At 47.2% G+C, this 23,184-nt stretch overlaps 2 protein-coding genes across 3 annotated transcripts; one reads left to right on the forward strand and one right to left on the reverse strand.

The window, feature by feature from the left end:
• The first annotated feature begins 2,187 nt into the window (after window positions 1-2,187).
• SIRT4 (sirtuin 4) lies at window positions 2,188-14,829 on the forward strand. 2 transcript variants are annotated; one of them, XM_083717606.1, is made up of 5 exons: window positions 2,188-2,389; window positions 4,061-4,569; window positions 6,767-7,061; window positions 10,428-10,618; window positions 13,970-14,829. In XM_083717606.1, the coding sequence occupies exons 2-4, from the start codon at window positions 4,061-4,063 to the stop codon at window positions 10,578-10,580; spliced, it is 957 nt and encodes a 318-aa protein (XP_083573732.1). In that variant the 5' UTR covers window positions 2,188-2,389; the 3' UTR covers window positions 10,581-10,618; window positions 13,970-14,829. The 2 variants fall into 2 exon arrangements, with proteins under 2 accessions (XP_083573732.1, XP_083573731.1); XM_083717605.1 differs by having other exon boundaries at window positions 2,191-2,389; window positions 10,428-10,622.
• Window positions 14,830-14,831: 2 nt separating this feature from the next.
• Window positions 14,832-22,721, reverse strand: LOC310834162 (hydroxysteroid 11-beta-dehydrogenase 1-like protein A). Its single transcript, XM_083717631.1, has 6 exons — window positions 22,547-22,721; window positions 20,405-20,535; window positions 19,227-19,338; window positions 17,616-17,804; window positions 16,637-16,780; window positions 14,832-15,257 (listed from the first exon to the last, which is right to left on the reverse strand). Exons 1-6 carry the CDS (start codon window positions 22,626-22,628, stop codon window positions 15,043-15,045), a joined length of 873 nt encoding a protein of 290 aa, XP_083573757.1. The 5' UTR covers window positions 22,629-22,721; the 3' UTR covers window positions 14,832-15,042.
• Between the last annotated feature and the right edge of the window lie 463 nt (window positions 22,722-23,184).

Raw genomic sequence — 23,184 nt, forward strand, 5'->3', positions numbered from 1 at the left:
CATGGTTCTGAACTTCGGAACTCTCTTCCACAGGAGGCAGTGATGGCCACCAATCTAGATGGCTTTTAAAGAGGATTGGAGAAATTCATTGAGAAGAAGGCTATTAATCCCTACTAGCTAAGATGGCCAGGCTCTGCCTCCACCGTCAGAGGCAGCAATACTTCTGAATATCAGTTGCTGGGAACTGCAGGAGAATAGAATAGAAATAATTTATTATTTATACCCCGCCCATCTGGCTGGGTTTCCCCAGCCACTCTGGGCGGCTTCCAACAGAGTATTAAAATACAGTGGTCTGTTAAACATTAAAAGCTTCCCTAAACATGGCTGCCTTCAGATGTCTTCTAAAAGTCTGGTAGTTGTTCTTCTCTTGGACATCTAGTGGGAAGGCGTTCCACAGGGCAGGTGCCACTACCAAGAAGGCCTTCTGCCTGGTTCCCTGTAACTTGGCTTCTCACAGTGAGGGAACAGTGAGACCCTCGGCGCTGGACCTCAGTGCCCAGGCAGAATGATGGGGGTGGAGATGCTCCTTCAGGTACACTGGACTGAGGCCATTTAGGGCTTTCAAGCTCAGCACCAACACTTTGAATTGTGCTTGGAAACACACTGGGAGCCAATGTAGGTCTTTCAAGACCAGTATTATGTGGTCTCGGCGGCCACTCCCAGTCACCAGAGGGCAGAATGCTCTTGTGCTTGAATCCTGCTTGCCAGTTTCCCACAAGCTTCTGGTTGGCCACTGTGAGAACAGGATGCTGGACTAGTTGGGCCATTGGCCTGATCCAGCAGGCTCTTCCTATGTTCTTATAAAGTGCTGATTTAAATAGAAACCTATCCCAGGCTGAATCAGACCACTGATTCTTTGAACTGAAGTGTTGTCTGTGCTGCTACAGCCCTTCCCCTAAAATAAATTAAGATCCTTATGGTTATAACAAAAAAACCCCAGAGCTGAATTAAATGGGTAGCTGCCTTATACTGAGTCTGATTACTGGTCCATCTAGCTTAGCGCTGTCTACACTGACTGACAGCAGCCCTCCAGGATTTTGGAGAGGGATCCTCCCTCTCCCATCCCTACATCGAGATGCTGCTTGGGGTTGAACCTGAGACCTTCTGCATGCAAAGCAGCTGTTCTGTCACTTACCTACGGCTTCTTCCTCAGGCTTAGAGCACCCCTAAAATAGAGCCAATCCTTTAGCCCAAAAATGGAAAACGAGTGAGGTCCCAAAGAAGAATGGCAACTTAAGTTGACCGAACATGCACAACTTGCAGACGTAACATATAGAATAGAACAAGAACACACACGTTTAAAGAAGATTGGAAAATGTTTACTGAATATGCAGAAAATAATTGTGTACAGCTGAAAACGCTGGCAGCATTAAGATAAATTCAACAGTGTAAATAAGTTTTGATGAATGAAATAATGGAATATTGATTGGTATAGTTTTTGTAGAATATGCAGGGATTTAAGATACTGTATGTAAAATGAACCATGGAGAGAGAAGGGAAGTCATGGTTATGTTAAGGATGTAAAATGAGTATTTAAAATTGTAAAACAGAAAATTTGATTTAAAAATTATATATATATATATATATATATATATGCGCAGTTTGACCAACTGCGGGAGGCAGTGGAAGACAGGAGTGCCTGGCGTGCTCTGGTCCATGGGGCCACGAAGAGTCGGACACGACTAAACAACTAAACAACATACGTATATAAAACAGAGCCAGTCCCCAAAGCTGCGCTCTGATCCCTTGCTGATTTGCCTTCGACGTACCCCAAAATGCCTTCTGGGTTGCCTCCAGTTAGTGCACCTGGGCTCCCCAAAGTGGGGAAGCTGTATGCCGGCTCCCTCGGCCAATGAAGCGAGATGAGCGCCGCAACCCCAGAGTCGTCCGCAACTGGACCTGATGGTCAGGGGTCCCTTTACCTTTACCTAGAACCATGCACGCCACCTCGACCTCCTCAGAGAGAAAAGGTGGGGGGTGCGAATGCATTAAATAAACAAATTTTAACTCCCCTCCAGATGTTGTCAGCTGCAACTCCCACCACCCCCTCGCCATGCTGGCTGGAGGTGATCACGGCAGGTGAAGTCCGGAGGGCGGCAGGTCGGAGAAGGCCGTTCCAGAACCTCCCCAAGTTCCACAGAACCCGGCGGCTCCTCTGATCTCACAATGCAACCGGGCTTTGAAATGCGATCAAAAACCACACCCGGGCAAAGGCAGGTTTTCCCAGCCCGACCCGCCTGCAGCTGTTCACGCACCAGGTGCATTGTGGGAGTTGTAGTTCCCCTCCCCCGCCTCCTGCGGGAACTGCATCCCCCAGCAGGCTGTGCTTCCTCGGCCCTCCGCGCGGCTGCGATAGAGGTCAATTGCACCCTCTGGGGTGCAGCGCGAGGTGAGGGTCGCGTGTCGCTTACCGCGGGGTGAAACCCAGGACGCGCCATTCGGAGGGAGGGAGAGAAATGGTCCAGGTCCCCTTTGCAGAGGATGCCCATTTCTCCTGCTTGCCCCTCCCCAGGCTGGTTACATGTATAGGGTCGAGAGTTACATAACGAGGCGGCGATCCTCTGCACTCACAGAAAGCTGCTGCACCGACAAAAATAGATCCAAGTCCAAAATGCAGCTGGGGGGGGGGGTAGAGAAGGGAAATTGTGATGTTCCTCCCCCAAGCGCCCCAGAGGCAACATTAGATGTAATGGGGTCGCTGCCCTATAACCTTTGCGTAAGCTACCGAGGGGCATGTCTTTTAAAAATCCTAAGCCCTTTTATAGTTCTCGTTGGTTGGATGAGCACTTTTAGGAATCTTTCATTTCATTCCCTCTCCCTCTTAAGTGTTTTTAATTGATTATCAAGTGGGTTTCGGAGACCTTTCCTTGTGCAAAGCAGTGAAGAAATGGAATAGGTAACATTATCATAAAAGAACTTTGAAACAGGGGGTGTCTCTCTGTCCCCTCGATTTAGCCAATCTATAGAAGGAGGGTGATGATGTAATAATAATAATAATAATAGTAATAATAGTAAAGTTGAAAGGGACCCTGAGGATCATCTAGTCCAACCCCCTGCAAAGCAGGAATATAAAACTGTCCCATATGGGGATCAAACCCGCAACCTTGGCATTATCAGCAGCACGCTCTAACCAACAGAGCTATGAATAATAATAATAATAATAGCCAATTTAAGCTGCAATCTGAGTAGGCATGAGAGAACGATTGTGGCTTAGTGGCTAGATCATCAGGCAAGGATCTGGGAGACCAGAGTTCAAATCCTCACTCAGCCATGAAGCTCACTTGGGACAGTCATTTGCTCTCAATCTGACCTACCATACAGAGTTGTTGTGAAGATAAAAGTATATACGCAACTTTGAGCTCCTTGGAGCAAAAGCTAGGAGATGAATTCAATAAAACAAACGAACAAATCGAAGTCGCATGGGCTCAGCACCTCCCATTGAGAACGCAGTCCGATTTTGGAACTTAAAAACCGTTTTAAAGCTTTGAGCACCTTCCCCTAACCAGATGCCCTCCAGTGAGATGACCATCCAGGCTAGGCGATCACAGTGGTCCTCTTGTGCCACACAGTTAAACAAGTGCTGTGTCGTGGTTCAGGGAAACCCAGGTCCAAGCCATAGCTGTCAACGTTTCCCTTTTTTAAAGGGAAATTTCCTTATTCCGAATTGGATTCCTCGCAAAAAAAGGTAAAAGTTGATCCCTATGGTCCAAGCCCACCCTCGGCCACTTAGTGAGCTTGGAGCTTGTCATTTTTTCAGCCTAATGCTGGGGTGAGGAATCTGTGGCCCTCCAGATACGGCTCAACTCTCAATGTGGCCAGTGCTTGGGGATGATAGCACTGGACGTTCCCCAACTCTGAATTTAAATTCTTGGGACCACCCCGAGCCTTTGAGGCAAAAAACAGGGCCAGCCCAATGTGTTTTGTTGCCTGAGACGAAGCTCAGGAGCCTCCACCCCAAGTATCCAGTCTGCCTAAAGGTCAGGCCGGCTCTGAACAAAAAGCCATGTGAACAGAGTTTGAAAACAGCAGTCCTCACCTGTCCCCTTCTGTCCTCACCTAGATGAGTGTTACCTCTCTCCTGAAGGTCTTGGAAGGATGGCCCATCCGTGGACTTCACTGCCGTGGCTCCCACTCCTCCGTGGCCAAGGCTGACCAGACCCTGGCCTTTGTTCCCGCCAGTCCTCCCCTGGACCCGGCGGAAGTCCAGAAGCTGCAAGAGTTTGTGAGCAGGGCCCGGAGGCTGTTTGTGTTGACCGGAGCAGGAATCTCCACCGAATCTGGAATCCCGGACTATCGCTCTGAAGGCGTGGGCCTCTACTCCCGGACGGATCGGCGTCCCGTCCAGCACGCCGAATTTCTGCGGAGTGCCCGGGCCCGCCAGAAGTACTGGGCCAGGAACTTTGTCGGCTGGCCCCAGTTTTCGGCCCACCAGCCCAACGTCGCCCACTTGGCCCTGAGGAACTGGGAGGCACTGGGGAAACTGCACTGGCTGGTGACCCAGAACGTAGATGCCCTGCACGCCAAGGCCGGCAGCCAGCGTTTGACCGAGCTGCACGGCTGCATCCACAGGTTAGGGAGAGTGGCGATGGGGAGGCTGGCTGATGGAAAAAGGGGAGTGCAACTTTGCAACTGGGATGAGCTATTCCTGGAGATGTGAACAGCAGTTGGGGGGGGATTGTTGGCCCCACAAATCCCCTTGCTGAAAAATAAAAGGGGCGAGGGATTGGTCTGCATTGCCGTGACCATAAGGTAAAGGTAAAGGGACCCCTGACCATTAGGTCCGGGGTTGCCCCAGAGTTGCCGACTCTGGGGTCGCTTTATTGGCCGAGGGAGCCGGCGTACAGAAAAATCTCAGCAGAAAAGTTAAACGTTCTTCAGGATTCCTGGGAACGTTAACTCCGCCTGGGGGAAACTGCAGGTCCCACGATTCCTTGGGGGAAGTCATGTGATTTAAATGTGTGTTTTGGTGTATGGTGTGTGGGTCTGCCTGCCCTCCAGTATGTGGCTAAAAGGTAAAAGGGTAAAGGGACCCCTGACCATTAGCGTTCATCTCGCTTTACTGGCCGAGGGAGCCGGCGTACAGCTTCCGGGTCATGTGGCCAGCATGACTAAGCCGCTTCTGGCGAAACAGAGCAGCGCACAGAAACACCATTTACCTTCCCGCCGGAGCGATACCTATTTATCTACTTGCATTTTGACATGCTTTTGAACTGCTAGGTTGACAGGAGCAGGGACCGAGCAACAGGAGCTCACCCCGTTGCGGGGATTCAAACCGCCGACCTTCTGATCGGCAAGTCCTATGCTCTGTGGTTTAACCCACTGCGCCACCCGCGTCCCATAGAGAGATATAAAAAGTAACCACTGCAAGTGCTTTTAAAATACACACTGCTACCGGCCCAGAGATGGAAAGAAGATAAAGTACCTACCAGAGAAGAATGGCAGATGAAGTTAAAGACCATTGTAAACACTTAAAGTCATTAGTAGGATTGTAATATCACTTGTAGTTTAATGGTGAATTCTGGACACAATAGAAGAGGTAAAGGGTTTGGATTATCATAAAAGATGCAGGAGGAAGTGACTAATAATAGGACCCACAAAGGGGAGGGTGGAAGTCCAGGAGATTCCTTGGAATCTTGTTTTTATGATTTATGTTTGATATATCTCTATAAAATTTTAAGTTGAGAAACCAAATAAATAAATTTAAAAATAAAATAAAATGCATCCTGTGGTTGTTATTGTTGCTGTTTTACAATTTGATCTTGAATGAAAACAACAACAACAACAATTTATATGCTATCCATCTGACTGGGTGCTTGGAGTCGCAGGACTACAATTGATTATTTTTTTGTTGCATATATTTCAACAATCCGAAAGCTTGAAAGGCATTAGCACAGACGTTGCAAAAGTGGGGTAATCTGTGGTGGAACAACCTCATTGAAGAAGAAAACAACGGTTACCCAGACCTCATTGCTGGTTGTGAAAGGGCAAATTCATGAAGAGGAGGGCTGTCAATGCCTACTAGCCGTGAATGCTAGGCCCTGCCCTCCCCCCCAGTGGGAGGCAGCAACACTTCTCAATACTGCTTGTTGGAAGGAGAATCCTTGTGCTCAAATCGTGCTTGCCAGTTTCCCATAGGCATGTTGTTGTCCACTGTGAGAACAGGACGCTGGACTAGTTGGGCCATTGGCCTGATCCAGCAGGGCTGTTCTAACGTTCTTATAAATAAAGTGCTGATTTAAATAGGAACCTATCCCAGGCTGAATCAGACCACCGGTCCATTCACTGCGTGAATCGCCAGTATACACGTTTTTCCCCTCTCCGTCACATGGCGGCGGTGGCACCTCCTCCCTCCCTCCTCCTGGCTTTTCCCTGCCCTGCCTAGAGGAGGAAGGGGGCTGGGCTTTGTTGGTGCCAGCAGCAGCGCTTGAGCAACCGCCATTTTAAGCAGCGCCTCTCTAGAGCCCTTTTGCACGCTACCAGCCCCTGCCGCTCACAAGACACAGGTAAGCAGCCACGGGGCTCGTGGTGCTCTTGCATCATTCCCTCCCCCCCCAAAAAAATAGTCCGGCCCCCCACAAGGTCTGAGGGACAGTGGAACGGCCCCCTGCTGAAAAAGTTTGCTGGTCCCTGTTCTAGTCCTTATGGCTCAAACAAAATACTCAGAGCTGAATTAAACGAGACAATAGGCTACTGTGAAAACAGAATGCTACATAGGCCCCATCTGGCTCTATCCAGCAGGCCCTCATGTTTTTATGTTGTCTCGCAGGGTCTTGTGCCTCAGTTGCGGAGACCGGACGCCCCGCACTGACCTCCAGGAGCGCTTTGAGGCCTTGAACCCCACCTGGAGAGCCGAGGCTCATGGGGTGGCCCCAGACGGCGACGTCTTCCTGTCCGAAGAAGAGGTGCGCACGTTCCTTGTCCCCCCGTGCGGCAAGTGCGGCGGGAACCTCAAACCAGACGTGACGTTCTTTGGGGATTCCGTGAGCAAGGAGAAAGTGGACTTTGTGTACCAGCGCCTGGGCGAGGCCGATTCGGTCCTGGTGGCGGGGTCCTCTTTGCAGGTGGGTGCCCACAGCCAGCAAGGAGCTGGACCTGGGAGCAGAGGAGCAGCGGTCGATTTCTCCCCCCAACCCCAACCCCCACCCCGCAAAGGCAGGTTCAGATTTAGCTGCATTGAGCATACAGTTCTCTGAATCAGAACCGCGGTGTTTATATACCATGTTCCCAAAATTTGTCTCGGTTATCTGTACAAAATGGGACGCGGGTGGCGCTGTGGGTTAATGAAGCTAATGAAGGCGCCAGACGAACTTCCCTGGGGAGAGAATTCCACAGACAGGGCCACTGCAGAGAAGGCCCGTTCTCGTGTTGCCGCCCTCCGCACCTCTCAAGGAGGAGGCACATGAAGAAGGGCCCCAGAAGATAATCTCAGGGTCCAGGTAAGTTCATATGGGAAGAGGCAGTCCTTGAGGTATTGTGGTCCTGAGCTAGTCAACAGTAGATACTTTCAAGTTACGTCTTGCTATTTAAATGGTCACCTATCTGTGTGAACCTTCCTGAGTTCTTAAAGAGGGAGTGGAGAGAAAGGTTTAATTCACTGTCCTGTATAGGTCAGAGGGTGCAATATTTATATATTAAATGACATTTGTAGACTGCTAAAGATTTTTATTTTTAAGATACTGAAGTGGTGTACAGAAAATTGAAATCTGCAATAAAACCATCAATAGCAAACCACTAAACTCATCATTATAAAATACATTCTAAGCCACAATGTAGCTCAGGGGGTACAGCATCTACGTTGCATGAAGAATGTCTGGGGTTTCAGGCTGGACTTGGAAAGGCTCTGTGTCTGAAACCCTGGAGAGCTGCTGCCAGTCAGTGTAGACAGTACAGAGCAAGACAGATCAAAAGTAGCTTCCCATGTTCCTAAAGGAACACAGTCCAGCTTTAAAAACTGTGGAAAGCCCAAACAAAAGAGGTTGCCTCTAAGAGGTGTCTAAACCGGCTGTGGGATGCAGGTGGCACTGTGGGTTAAACCACAGAGCCTAGGGCTTGCCGATCGGAAGGTTGGCAGTTCGAATCCCCGCGACGGGGTGAGCTCCCGTTGCTCAGTCCCTGCTCCTGCCAACCTAGCAGTTCGAAAGCACATCAAAGTGCAAGTAGATAAATAGGTACCGCTCCGGCGGGAAGGTGAACGGCGTTTCCATGTGCTGCTCTGGTTCGCCAAAAGCAGCTTAGTCATGCTGGCCACATGACCCGGAAGCTGTATGCTGGCTCCCTCAGCGAATAAAGCGAGATGAGCACTGCAACCCCAGAGTCGGCCACGACTGGACCTAATGGTCAGGGGTCCCTTTACCTTTACCTTATCTGTACAAAAACCTTGTGAGGTTTTTTTTCTTACCGCTTTCATATCCCGCCTTTTTCCTCCAAGGAGCACAAGGCGACGTTTTTGTGGTTCTCCCCCTCCTCGTTTCAGTCCCCACAACAACCCTGTGAGGTAGGTTAGGCTGAGAGAGGCAGTGACTGGCTCAAGGTTGCCCAGTAAGCTTTGTGGTGGAGTGGGAAATTTGAACCCTGGTCTCCTAGTCCAACACTCTAACACCACACGGGCTCTCAGGCTGCAGAGTATAATTATATGCAAGTGAGATCTGCCAGGAAACCTTGCAGTGTTAACGTGCCAGCTCGTTTTCGGGCTCAATTCAAGGTGCTCACATTAGTGTTTGAAGCCCTCAGGCCCCCAATATATGAAAGGCCACCTCCTTCCCCACAGAACTTGTCGGGTGCTGAGATGGGCAGAGGAGACCCTCTTGGTAGTTCCTCCACCTTCAGAGGCTCAGGATAGCAGCAGCCCAGGAGAGGGCCTTCTCTGTGGTGGCCCCTAAGCTGTGAAACACACACCTCTTCACCCTGTCATTGGACATTTGAGTGTATATTTTTAGAACCCACCTTATTTCTGTCATCATTTTAAACTGTTTTAAACAGTTCCGATTTAATTGTTTGTTTGTTTAAACAACAACAACCACACTCCCTATCTCACATTCAGGAGCTTTTGCCAGCCAGTTAAACAGCCCCTTCTGCTGTAGAGGACTGGGTAGGTCAATTTATTCTTTAATCTCTCCCTGCCCCCACCCTGGTTTTCTTCCACACCTCCCTCTTCTCTATAACTCTGAGGTCTCCAACATAGCATCTGAGGTCCCTAACATAACAGCTGTGGGCACCACACCGCCTTCACACAGACAGACAGACAGACAGACAGACAGACAGACAGACAGACAGACACACACACACACACACACACACACATATACACACAGACTATGTCCCCCAAGGCCTTTGCCTCTTCCAATTTTTAAAAATTAGATATTATAACTTTTTGTTGTTTGATCGGGGGGGGGGGGGTTGCCTGGTTAAGGAATACTGTTACCCACCTCCTTTTTTATTTTTTTGTCTGTGTTTTATCTGGCATTTCCTATGCTTTTTTCTGGGCAGGGAGCAATATTCTCCATTGTCAGTCTCTCTTCTGTGAAATAGGTATTTTTGCAGTGCCCAGGACAGTGGCTTAGATTTCCGAATGTGTGCCCAGCTCCAAAAAGTTTGAGGACTGTTCTGATTGCTAGCCAATGTTTCACGGGTGCTGTGCATGCTCAGTCCCCACTGGGCCAATTTGTTTAAAGAGTTTTCTGTTCAAGGTCCCGGCTGTTGATCTCCAACTACTGCAAACTTTGCTGACAGCAGCAAAACTATGCATTGCCCAATCTTGGAAATGTAAATAAAAAAAATCAATTAAAAGAATCAATCACCCACGATTACAGAAGAAAACCAGGGAAACAGCCTTGTATATAAAGGAAGCACATAATAGAGATAAAAATTACAATAATTATCCATGCCTTTGCTCATGCAATTCTGGAATGACAAAGTAGCAGATGATATCTTTCCATAGAACGTATATATGTTAATTTAATTTTCTGCCACCATGTATTATTTCATAGAATCATATAAATGTGAAGTTGGTGGGACCCAGCTTGCTGCAATGCAGCTGTTCTTTCTCCTCCCTCCATTATTATTATTATTATTATTATTATTATTATTATTATTAATACCCCGACCATCTGGCTGGGTTGCTCCAGCCACACTGGACGGCTTCGAATACATATAAAAACATAATAAAACATTGAACATTAATAATAGCAGTCTGATCCAATACAAAAAAATGTCACAATAACTTTAAAATAAACAACTTATGTCAAATAAAACAACATTCAATAATCCATTGGAATCTAAAAGTAACTATTAAAATTAAATATCAGCAAATACAGTGGAACCTCGGTTTTCGAACGTAATGTGTTCCGGAAGCCCGTTTGACTTCCGAAACATTTGAAAATCAAGGATCAAAGGGCTGCCTGACCATCTCCTGCCACATGTCTCAACAGGTATACTCAGCGTACAAGTTTGCACTCGCAGCCCGCGACGGGAAGCTACCGATGGCTGTCGTCAACATTGGCCCGACCAGGGCAGATTCCTTTGTGACTCTGAAACTGAATTCTCGTTGCGGGGAGCTGCTGCCTCTGATTGTCCTAAAGTGACCCAAATCGACACCCCGGGGGAGCAACCCCTCTCTGGGGTAGGTAAGTGTCCCCACACTCTTGCAGCCCAACAGAGTTAGGCCCTCAGTTGGTCATGTCTCGTGCTGGAACACAAAGGGCATGAGGCCAGGGAAGAATCAGAATTCAGAATCATAGAATAGTAGAGCTGGAAGGGACCCCTGGGGGTCATCTATTCCAACCCCTGCAATGCAGGAGGCACAGCTAAAGAATCCATGACAGGTAACCATAATAATAAGAATAATAATAAATAATAATTTATTTATACCCCGCCCAACTGGCTGGGTTTCCCCAGCCACTCTGGCCAGCTTCCAACAAAGTACAGTGGTACCTCGGGTTAAGTACCTAATTCGTTCTGGAGGTCCGTTCTTACCCTGAAACGGTTCTTAACCTGAAGCACCACTTTAGCTAATAGGGCCTCCCACTGCTGCCGCGCCGCCGGAGCACGATTTCTGTTCTTATCCTGAAGCACAGTTCTTAACCTGAAGCACTATTTCTGGGTTAGCGGAGTCTGTAACCTGAAGCTTATGTAAGCTGAAGCTTATGTAACCTGAGGTACCACTGTATTAAAATACAGTAGTCTGTTAAGCATTAAAAGCTTCCCTAAAGAGGGCTGCCTTCAGATGTCTTCTAAAAGTCTGGTAGTTGTTCTTCTCTTTGACATCTGGTGGGAGGGTGTTCCACAGGGCGGGTGCCACTACCATCTAACCTCTCGCTAAAAACCTCCAACAATGGAGAGCCCACCGTCTTCTAAGGTTGTTGTTGTTGTTGTTGTTTTAAATGCAACCCATCTGGCTGGGTTTCCCCAGCCACTCTGGGTGGCTTGCAACAAATTAGAACATCAAACACAGCAAAACAAACATTAAAAGTTTCCCAAAAAGGCTTCTAAAAGTTATGTAGTTGTTTATCTCCTTGACACCTGATGGGTGGGCACAACTGCAGAGAATTCCCTCTGCTTGTTTTCCTGTAACTTCTCTTCTCACAATGAGGGAACTGCCAGAAGGCCCTCAGTGCTGGACCTCAGTGTCTGTGCTGGACAGGGGTGGAGATGCTCCTTCAGGTAAATAGGGCTGAAGCTCTTTAGGGCTTTACAGGTCAGCACCAGCACTTTGAATTGTGCTCGGAAACGTACTGGGAGCCAACGTAGGTCTTTTAGGACCGGTATTATGTGATCCAGGCAACTGCTCCCAGTCGCCAATCTAGCCAACTGCATTCTGAATTAGTTGGAAACAACAACTTTGAAGTCACCTTCAAAGGTAGCCCCACGTAGAGTGCATTACAGTAGCCAAGTAGGAGATGTTTAGTCATAATCTCCTTTCTTGTCATTTGAATCCATCGGTTTGTGAAGGTCATTGCATCCTGCGGCGGTGAGTTCTATAGTTCTGCCTCACTGATGCACATTTCCTCAGTCTGTTCAACCCACACATCAACAGGTGCTAAGCTGTGTTCCTCCAGATGTTGCTGGACTCCCATCATCCCTGACCACTGGCCAAGCTGGCTGGGGCTGAAGGGAACTGGAGTACCACACCTGGAGGGCTACAGCTTCTCTATCCCTCATGTACAGGCTCAGTCCAAGCTCAAGTTTTGCTGGAGCAAGTGGCTCACTTGGAGCTCTCCGTGGTCCTTCAGCTTTGAGGGGTGACAAGATAGCCACCTTCAAATATTTGTGTTTTTTTTATAATATTTTTTATTGAGTTTATGAAATACAGAAAAAAGAATAGAGAACAGATTATAAGAATAAAATAGAAAGGTTACAAATTTTCATGTTCTTTTTTCCAAGTCTACTGGACTTCCCCGCATCCTCCCAACCCTGCATTCTCTGTAATACAGAACATCAGCAATTTGTTAACTTGTTTCAATACTTGTTGTATCCTTCATTTTATCATGTTACCCAATTTCAAATGTGTTATAACCCAAATCATGTACATTTTCATTTAAACACAATAAAGTTGTTTCATTATTCTACCTCTGACTTCTTGTGCCTTAATTTCCATTTCTTTAGTTTAACATTGCTGAAGCTAGAATTTCCTAAAGGGTGCATTTTTTAACATTCATACAGCTTATAATGTTTTTTCAAATAGTCCTTAAATTTTTTCCAGTCCTCCTCAATTGTTTCTTCTCCCAAGTCTCGGATTCTGCCAGTCATTTCGGCCAGTTCCATATAGTCCATCAACTGCGTGTGCCATTCCTCCAGTGTGGGTAGATCTTGTGTCTTCCAATGCTTTGCAATCAGGATCCTTGCTGCTGTAGTGGCGTACATAAAAAAAGTTCTGTCTTTCTTAAGCACTCTCTGGTCCACCATGCCCAGGAGGAAGGCCTCCGGTTTCTTAGGTAAGGTAAATCTAAGTACCTTTTTTAGTTCATTATGAATCATCTCCCAAAAGGCCTTCACTTTCGGGCAGGTCCACCAGAGGTGAAAGAATGTCCCTTCCGCCTCTTTACATTTCCCAACTTCAAATATTTGAAGGGCTGTCACATGGAAGGTCGAGCGAGCTTGCTTCCTGCTGTTCTGAGGGAAGGACCTGAACCGATGGATTCAAATCATAGAACTGTAGAGTTGGAAGGCACCCAAAGGTCATCCAGTCCAGCCCCCTGCAATTCAGGAATCACAGCTAAAAAGCCCCTCTCCCATGGCCAATCTATGCAAGAGAGAGAATTTTGTCCTCTTCAATCTCTTGCATGCTACATTTGGTTTTATCACCTGGAAAGGCACACCCCGGTTTAACAGCACAGTTCAAGATTGCGGCCACTTCACCCAAAAATAATTTTAAAAAAGATAGGAAACTTTAAACAAAACAGAGCCGAGCAGTTCTGTCATGTTTCCACTTGCTATTTTTATTTAATCCACTCCACTTGGTTTACTTAAACCAAGGACTTGTACACTGACCACTAATAATGAATCATATGTTGTAGATATTATTGCAAATCTATTATGCTATTTTTGCCATGTACAAATGACATTAAAAAAAAATAATTGTGGCCACTTTTGTGGACAATCTTCAAACACCAAGTTTGCACTTGGGTCCTGCTGGTGGGCTCCCCTTGGGGGCACCTGGTTGGACACTGTGAGAACAGGATGCTGGACCAGATGGGCCACTGCCCTGCCACAGTAACTGGGTTCTCCTTATGCTCTCCTGGAACCTCCAGGTCTAGGGGCAGTCTATCCTGATTCTTGGATTCCTGAGGGCATTTGGTCCCTGTGAGAGCAGGAGGCTGGACTAGACAGGCCACTGGCCTGATGCAGCGAGTTTCTCCTTATGTCCTTTATGCTGTTTAGCTTTCTTTGCAGCATCAACCTACCGGGGGGGGGGGATGGGGGGTGGGCGCAGACAGACCAGCCTCACCACTTGCCGTGTTTTCTTTCCTTCCAGGGCCGCTGCCAGCAACGCCGCCACATCTTCCCAGAGCTCACTCAGCCCCACATCCGCTTTCAACACGCCTGTGCTGGCCACGTTCAGAGGCAACAAAGATGAGGAGAAGGAGGACAATGAAAACCCAGGTCCTGATTCTCAGCCGACGGGGGCCTAAACAACTTTTGTGTACGGGGAGATGCTGTGTGAATTAAAAAGTGCACACTGCTTCCCGGGGTGTGGCCTCTGCTGCGGATCTGGCAGAGAGGAAATGGCTACCGGTGGCCGGGAGAGGGGAGAAATCTCTATGCCTTAGTGGGAGGGTATGCCTCCAAATGCTCTTTTTTAAAGGGATATGGTGGTACTACAATTCCCATCATCCCTAGCTAGCAGGACCAGTGGGTGGGGATGATGGGATTTGTAGTCTGAAAAAAAAGCTGGAGACCTCTGTTTGGGAAACACTAGGATAGGGGAAGGGCTGCAGCTCAGCATAAGGCCGGTGCCTTTTGAAATCTGCTCTAAATGAGAGCCATGAGGACTAGAAACCTACTTCATTTTCAGGGGAAGGGTGCAGCTCAGTGGCAGACCATCTCCTCTGCATGCAGGAACTTCTGTGGTTGAATCTCCAGATCGGGCTGATGGACCTGACTTGGTGTAAGGCAGATTCCTATTTAAATCAGCTATTTGTTTAGAACAATGAGGACTAGGATCTTGCTTCATTTTTAGGGGAGGGGCGCAGCTCAGTGGTAGAGCTTTGCCCACCGAAGTTACCGTAAGTTCAGTCCCTGGCATCTCTAGGTAAGCTTGGGAAGATCCCTTCTCTGAAACCATATGTTGTTTGGTTATGCAAAAAATAAGAACACCATAAAAATTGATGCATATATTAAGGGAAATGTGTATGTGAGTTAGAACTGCACACAAAAATGTGTTTATTAGGTGAGATTTGTACTTAAAACACTGTTGAATATTCAAGAGAGAGAGAGAAAGATTGAGAAATGCACCAGAAAGCAGCCCAAAAAAAATTTGCAGCACCGGAACTCGTAGCTTTCCCACTCATAATTATTTTCATAATCCACTTTCCCCACAAATAATTCTCAGAGGATTTTCTCCAGAACGTAGCTGTTGCTCATGATCTGGTCCACGATTCCTGGCAGCCAATCTCTGAGGAGCAGCACAGGTTTCGTGAGCCAGTAAGGAAAGAAAACTTCCCTCACCCTCATGACGCCGCCCCTCACGATTGCCTGGGCGCAGAGCTCTTTCGAACTTGGCTTCATGGAGATCTTGCCTTCTACCATCCTCACAGCTGAGTCTGCGGGAAAGAACGCAGAAGGCAAGTCAGTATGGAAAGGGCACCAGGCACCCCAGGACCTTGGAAGCTGCTGCTGGTCTGTCTACCTTGCTGCTGCCTACAGGGGCTGACGGTGGCAGGAGCTGGGACTGAGCAATGGGAGCCCATCCCGTCACGGGGATTTGAACTGCCAGCCTTCTGATTGGCAAGCCTAAGAGGCTCAGTGGCTTAGACCACTGCGCCACCTGCGTCCCATCACGATGTTTAAAGGTAAAGGTAAAGGTACCCCTGCCCGTACGGGCCAGTCGTGTCCGACTCTAGGGTTGTGCGCCCATCTCACTTAAGAGGCCGGGGGCCAGCGCTGTCCGGAGACACTTCCGGGTCACCTGGCCAGCGTGACAAAGCTGCATCTGGCGAGCCAGCGCAGCACACGGAAACGCCGTTTACCTTCCCGCCAGTAAGCGGTCCCTATTTATCTACTTGCACCCGGGGGTGCTTTCAAATTGCTAGTTTGGCAGGCGCTGGGACCGAGCAACGGGAGCGCACCCCGCCGTGGGGATTTGAACCGCCGACCTTTCGATTGGCAAGTCCTAGGCACTGAGGCTTTTACCCACAGCACCACCCGTGTCCCTATCACGATGTTTAGCTGGTGTTATAAGAAAAAAACTGCTCTTTTCTCCTTCTGGGCTATCCTAGAGCCCGTATAGAGTCCTTAAGTGGGTTCCCTATTGGTAGGAGAAAATAGCAGAGGCCAACCAAAGAATATTGAGAAGCAAAGCGGTTAGTAAGCCTGATCTTTATTAAACTGTTGCAACAGGGTCCCCACTCACCACACACAGGAGGGAAGAGAGACCCCTGAACAATGGTGCGCAAGCCCTTAAGACTTTTGAAATTGGCCACCCTGTTGCCCAAGACCATCCCCCTAAAACAGCACACATACATCACAGAAGGAGATGGTCTACAGCAGAAATCCTGTTTGCCAGGATACCTCATAATGGTCACTGATTGCATTACCTGGGGCAGTCTGGCCATTCTTTTGTGATGGTTCATACTTTAGTTCCTGAATCCAGGACACAGGCTCACCCTATTCATACACAAATACACCCTTAAGACAGGATTTGCAAGAAAAGGACAACGGGAAGGCTTCCCTCATTTTCCTCCCTTACTGCAGAGGAATATTTGGTCATTCGGAGTGTCAAACTGGCTTCAGGATTGCTCTCCTGTACTATTTCAGACACGTGGTTTATATACGTATGTATGTGTTTGCCTTGAACATTTATGAACATTTATTTTACATTTGAGACCTTAGAATTCTTACAACACTGGTGATATATCACGATGTTGGACACCGGATGATCACCCAGCCCTACTAAGCGGCTGCCCTTCCTGGGACTGCTTACCTGTGTCAATGTACCCCAACACAGCAACCGTGATGGGCATGTTGATTTCCCGAAGGCGCAGCTCTGTCCGCAGGGAGCTGTAGAATCCTTCCAGCGCAGCTTTGCTGGCGGCATATGGAACGGAGAAAGGGGACGGAAGGCGGCCTGAGAGAAAACAGGAACATATTCCTACTTGGAAGGTTGCAGAATCTATTTCTCCAGAAACCAAAGGGGTTAAGGGGATGGAGCGACTGCCCCTCTGAGGGAATGTTGCAGCCTTTGGGACTTTTTAGTTTAGAGGAGAGGCGAGTAAGGGGGCGACATGATAGTGGTTTGTACAACTGACATGGAGAAAGCCGTGACAGAAAGGATTTTCTCGCCCTCAACGTTTTTTTCAGCTGAAGAACAGGGTGCGAGTGCTTTCCAATAAATTAACTAACAGAGGATTTAGGAAATTTAGATGCAGGAGCCCTAGAAGGACCTATGAAGAGTCCTGCTGAATCAGGCCAACAGCCCATCTAGTAGTAGTAGTAGTAGTAGTAGTAGTAGTAATACGTTTATACCCTGTGCATCTGGCTGGGTTTCCCCAGCCACTTTGGCAAGCTCCCAACAGAATTTTTAAAACACGATAAATACATCAAACATTCAAAGCTTCCCTAAAGAGGGCTGCCTCTAGATGTCATCTAAAAGTCAGATAGCTGTTTATTTCCTTGACATCTGATGGGAGGGCGTTCCACAGGGCAGGTGCCACCACTGAGAAGGCCCTCTGCCTGGTTCCCTGTAACCTCACTTCTCGCAGTGAGGGAACCGCCAGAAGGCCCTCGGCACTGGACCTCAGTGTCTGGGCAGAACAATGGGGGTGGAAACACTCCTTCAGGTATACTGGGCCGAGGCCATTTAGGACTTAAAAGGTCAGCACCAGCACTTTGAATTGTGCTCAGAAAGTTTGGACCTCCTGAGATCACTTAGACTGGGGAGGTCTCCAGTCGCCTGCCCATACCGCATATGGACGATACCACGATGATGTTGCCACGGGACTCTTGCAACATGCTCAGGGCTGACACGGTGATCTGGACGTAGCTGAAGAAGTTGACCGTCATGGAGCTGATCACAGATTCCATGTCTCCTTGGTACGGGCCAAAACCGATTTTTCCACCGACATGATTCAGAACCAGCAGATCAAGCCCCCCTGCAAGGGAAAAGAGCACAGAGACCCTGAGTGGAAGTGGGAGAGCAACAGCCGTGCTTGGAGATGGACGGAGCTCAGCCTCTTCTCATGTTTTCAGGCTGTCCCTGAAAATCAGCCTGTGCCAAGCTCAGTCCTTTCATGATTTAGCTGTGGTTCCTTCGTTTCAGGGGGTTGGGCTAGATGACCCTTGGGGTTTCTCCCAACCTTACAATTCTCTGATACCACCCTATGCAAGCCTGGTGCCCTCCTAATGTAGGAACGCAAGGAGAAATTTGGTTAGGCTTGCATTAAGACAGCGTTTTCCGAACTTTTTTCTCCTTACCCAATAAAAAGCATTATTCAGAAGCGTGATTTGTGCAAGCCAGTAAGGAAGATAGTAACGCAATGACATTCAAAATGGAAACTATGAATTGCCCATGTATTCAAAACCCACTTCAAACTATTTAGGTTAACCAAGTCAACAGAACTGATGGACGTAATCCGGTGACACCAGCTTTCACAGAATCACAGAGCTGGAAGATACACCCAATCAATGAGTAATTGGAAACAAGTCAAAATCGATTAATCTCAAATGACTGGGCCTGATGGGAGTTGCTGTCCAAATTATCTGGAAGGCCAATCAGGTTGGGAAATGCTGGTCAACCCCTTTCCTTCCTTCCTTCCTTCCTTCCTTCCTTCCTTCCTTCCTTCCTTCCTTCCTTCCTTCTCTCCCTCCCTCCCTCCCTCCCTCCCTCCCTCCCTCCCTCCCTGGCCAGGTTTAATTCAAATCCTTCAAACCTCCTATGGGGAAGGTTCTCAGGAATGGTAGAAGGAGAAAGAATTTGCCCATGTGAAGACCATCAGATGGAAACTCTTACGCATATGGTTCTTAAATGTAAACTATATGTTGATCTCCACCAGCAGTTCCTAGATCAACTCTGCATCCCCATATGGAAACCAGAATTAGAGGTCATACATTTTCTATTATTGGGGAATAATCAGGAGCTCACCAAGTTAGTAGCTAAATATCTTTATCTGGTTTTTTGTTGTCTAAACACATTGCAGATGAAATACTAGACTGCTTTGCCTCTTTCATTTGACAAATGTTTTGTGTCACTGGGAAGGCGGTAATTCTGTACTGATTTGCTATGGATGTTTGTATGCGATGCCAATAAAAGGTTTAATGATGATGATGATGATATACCATCCTTCATCAAGAGATCTCTGGGCTGATCTTTTCCAAGATGCAGGCAGACAAGGCCAATAGCTGAGGTGTCCCAGGGCAGAAGCCAGCAAATGCCTTTGGAGCTGTTCCCCTCAAGACAAAAGGGTTAAGGAGCCCTTTGCCTGGGCCTCAGGTAGCTTGTGTGGCAGCCTTTTGGGAACTGGAAGAACAGTTGCCACCCTTCCAGGACTGGCTAGGGACTGGCCTTCCATCTTTACCCAAGACGTTCTTGGTTTCTTCCACAACATTCCGGGCAGAAGCCAAGTCACTCATATCTGAAACGACGTACGAAGCAGAGGCGGCTCCCAGTTTCAGACAATTCTGGACTACCTGGAGGAAACAAATAAATGGAAAACGAGCCCCAAAATGGAAAACGAGTGAGGTCCCAACTAAAGATGACTGGCAACTTAAACTGATGGAATATGTGCAGCTTGCAGACTTAACTTATAGAATAAGAGAACAAGAAGAGTATATGTTTAAAGAAGTCTGGGAAATGTTTATTGAGTTTATTGAGTACATGGGTGAAAATTGTCTACACTTGAAAAGGTTGGCAGCTTTAAGATAAATTCAACAGTGTAAATAAATTTTGATGGATGTAAAAATGGAATATTGGATGGCTTAGTTTATGTGAAATATGCAGGGATCTATGGCATGCAAACTGAACCATGGAAAGAGAAGAAGGGAAGTCATTGATATTTTAAGGTTGTTTAAATGAATATTCTAAATTGTAAAATAGAAAAAACTTAATAAAAACATGCAGAAATAGAAAACAAATAAAAATAAAGAGGGAACTTGAAAGTGGCTTCTAAGTGGTTTTCAAGTATAAAATCCATTGTAAAATATTACAATGCACAATAAAACAATCCTATCTGAGCAGTAAAAAATAGCCACAAAATTTATTATACAGCGAGCCAGTTTAAAAGCACCATTATTTTAAAAAAATCAAAATCAAAACAGTTGGATCAGGAAGTTGAGGTTGGGAATAATGTTCATTGGAAACAAGTGTGTCCTTAAAAACCAGTAGAATAGCAGTAGTGATGGTGAGTCATAAAATCATAGAATTATAGAGTTGCAAGAGACCCCAAGAGTCATCTAGTCCAACGCCTTAGAGCAAGGAGGGCGTTCCATAATGCCGGTGTCATCAGGGAAAAAAGCCTCCATGTTCCCACAAGCCAATGGTCACCATCAGGGCATGGCTAAACTAAACCGGTTTCCATTATTGAACAACGGATTCTTGTGGGAGGGGAGCTTGGTCAGAAGGAGGGTCAGATGAGGAAGAGATGGGGGGGTATTTTTGAGAGGGGAGGGGAGGCTAAGGGTTGTAGCCAAACTAAGACTATTGGAATCAAGGAACCTGAGTTTAACTATATTGGGGTCAAGGGGATTAACAGTTTACCTTCTGGAGGCGTGTCGCGTTCCTCGCTGTCAGCATCAAATGGGCCCCCATCCAGGCGAACTCATAGGCCATTTGTTCCCCTATCCCTGTGCTTGACCCCGTCACCAGGACCCGTTTCCCTCGCACCATTTCTGGAGACAGAGAAGGAGGTGGTCAACACCAACCGCCTACAATCCAGATGTTTTGCACTGAAGTTCGTAAAAACGGAAACGTAAGGATAGGAGGAGAGTCTGGCCAAAGGGGCTCCCATGCAGTCACAGAGTTGGAAAAGACCCTTAGGATCATCTAGTCCAGGCATCCCCAAACTCAGCCCTCCAGATGTTTTGGGACTACAACTCCCATCATCCCTAGCTAACAGGACCAGTGGTCAGGGATGACGGGAATTGTAGTCCCAAAACATCTGGAGGGCCAAGTTTGGGGATGCCTGATCTAGTCCAACCCCCTACAATGCTGGGATATGCAGCTGTCCCCATACGGGGATCAAACCTGCAGCCTTGGTATTATCAGCGCCACGCTCTAGCCAACTGAGCTATCCAAACTATCCTGCTCTCGCAGTGGATGACTAAATGCCCCAAAGGGAAGCCCACAAGCAGGATCTGAGTGCAGCAGCACTCTCCCGTCCGGTGGCTTCCAGCAATGGAGATTTAGAAGTATTACTGCCTCCTCCCTAGTAACTGATTTCATTTCACAAGATCAATATACGGCTGGATTGTAACAGAACATCGACACCGTTACAGAACAACAAAGTTGATGAAAGCAATTCTTTAAAACATTGAAATATTAAATCAGAATAAATGATCATTACCCCAGAGTCTCAGGGGTGGTGGCAGCCCAAGGGAGGGTCTTTTCTGTGGTGGCCTCTAAGCTGCAGAACTCCCACTTCACAGAGATGCACTTTCGTTATACAGCTTTCAAAAGACGCACCTCTTTCCCCTGGCACCTGTGTCTTTAGGATCCACCTTTCCCCCCAGTGGTTGTAATTAAACTGTTTTTAAAGTTGTGTTTTGTTGTAACCCGCTCTGGAACCTTAGGGTGAAGGGATAGTTAATTAATAATAATAATAATAACAACAATAACAACAACAACTCTTGAGAGTCCCATGGACTGCAAGAAGATCAAACCTCTCCATCCTTAAGGAAATCAGCCCTGAGTGCTCACTGGAAGGACAGATCCTGAAGCTGATCCTGAAGCTCCGATACTTTGGCCACCTCATGAGAAGAGAAGACTCCCTGGAGAAGACCCTGATGTTGGGGAAGATGGAGGGCACAAGGAGAAGGGGATGACAGAGGACGAGATGGTTGGACAGTGTTCTCGAAGCTACAAACATGAGTTTGACTATATTGCGGGAGGCAGTGGAAGACAGGAGTGCCTGGCGTGTTCTAGTCCATGGGGTCACGAAGAGTCAGACACGACTAAATGACTAAACAACAACAAAAGTTGTGTTTTGTTGTAACCCACTCTGGAACCTTAGGTTGAAGGGAGAATTAAATAAATAAATTAATAATAATAATAATAATAATAATAATAATAATAATAATAATAATTTAAAACACTAATGTAAAACATGGGCCAGGTTCTATGCATCTGGATAGGGTAATCTAAACAAAAAAAGTTTTTAGCAAGTGCCAACAACAGACCCTCCAAGCTTCCCTATTTTCCAGGGACAATCCCATATTTACAGAAGCTCTCCCGGTTTCTGATCTGATCCCTGAATGTCCCGCTTTTCCTTAGGACTTCCCTATTTTCTTTGGAGAAATGTTGGAGGGTAGTGATCTGACCCCCAAGCCATCTGAAGGTAGCCCTGTGTAGGGAAGTTTTTCAATGTTTTATTATATTTTCATATATGTTGGAAGCCGGGTACGTGAGGTATAAATAGTAACTTCTTTGTTGTTGTTGTTGTTGTTGTTGTTGTTGTTGTTGTTGTTGTTGTTGTTATCATTATTATTATTATTATTATGGAACAGGTGGTCCCTATTTTCATCGGATAAATGTTGGAGGGTATGCAACAAGAGCAGAGCGAAGGTGCTTGTCTGGTGTCACTGGCATGCTATGTGCAAACATTCCCGAGAACGGCAGAGGGATTTATGTGCAAGAGAGGATCAAGGCACATTCAGAAGAGGCAACCCTTCTCCCTTGGCTTACCTTCGGAGAAGCTTTCCCAGGTATAGGCATAGTAAACGAGGACAGCGATGAGGACAGGCGCGACGATCTTGAGCACCGCCATGCTTGTCTAGGCAGCCAATCATTAACCTCGGCCAGCTGGACTTGTTTGGCGAGGTTCAGAAATCCACCCTTTGCCCTGTGGCCACCCAAAGCCTTTCCCAGAAATAAACAACTATCAGCATAATAATAATAATAATAATAATAATAATAATAATAATAATAATAATAATAATAATAATAATGTATTATTTATAGCCAGCCCATCTGGCTGGGTTTCCCCAGCCACTCTGGGCAGCTCCCAACAAAATATTAAAAACAATAAAACATCAGACCTTCGAACTTCCCTAAACAGGGCTGACTTCAGATGTCTTCTAAAAGTCAGATAGTTGTTTATTTCCTTGACATCTGATGGGAGGGCGTTCCACAGGGCGGGCGCCACTACGGAGAAGCCCCTCTGCCTGGTTCCCTGTAACCTCACTTCTTGCAGGGAGGGAACTGCCAGAAGACCCTCGGAGGTGGACCTCAGCATCCGGGCTGAACGATGGGGGTGGAGATGCTCCTTTAGGTATACTGGGCTGAGGCCATTTAGGGCTTTAAAGGTCAGCACCAACACTTTG

Source organism: Podarcis gaigeae (genome assembly GCF_964106915.1).
Source record: "Podarcis gaigeae genome assembly, chromosome: 16".
Taxonomy (NCBI): Eukaryota; Metazoa; Chordata; class Lepidosauria; order Squamata; family Lacertidae; genus Podarcis; species Podarcis gaigeae.

Coding starts and splice junctions, on each gene's coding strand:
- SIRT4 (XM_083717606.1), top strand. CDS start 4,061: ATGAGTGTTACCTCTCTCCTGAAGGTCTTGGAAGGATGGCCCATCCGT. Junction 4,570..6,766: donor CTGCACGGCTGCATCCACAG/GTTAGGGAGAGT, acceptor GTTGTCTCGCAG/GGTCTTGTGCCTCAGTTGCG. Junction 7,062..10,427: donor TGGCGGGGTCCTCTTTGCAG/GTGGGTGCCCAC, acceptor ATGTCTCAACAG/GTATACTCAGCGTACAAGTT.
- LOC310834162 (XM_083717631.1), bottom strand. CDS start 22,628: ATGGCGGTGCTCAAGATCGTCGCGCCTGTCCTCATCGCTGTCCTCGTT. Junction 20,536..22,546: donor CTGGGAAAGCTTCTCCGAAG/GTAAGCCAAGGG, acceptor CTCTGTCTCCAG/AAATGGTGCGAGGGAAACGG. Junction 16,781..17,615: donor CGTGGTATCGTCCATATGCG/GTATGGGCAGGC, acceptor GTTTTCTCTCAG/GCCGCCTTCCGTCCCCTTTC.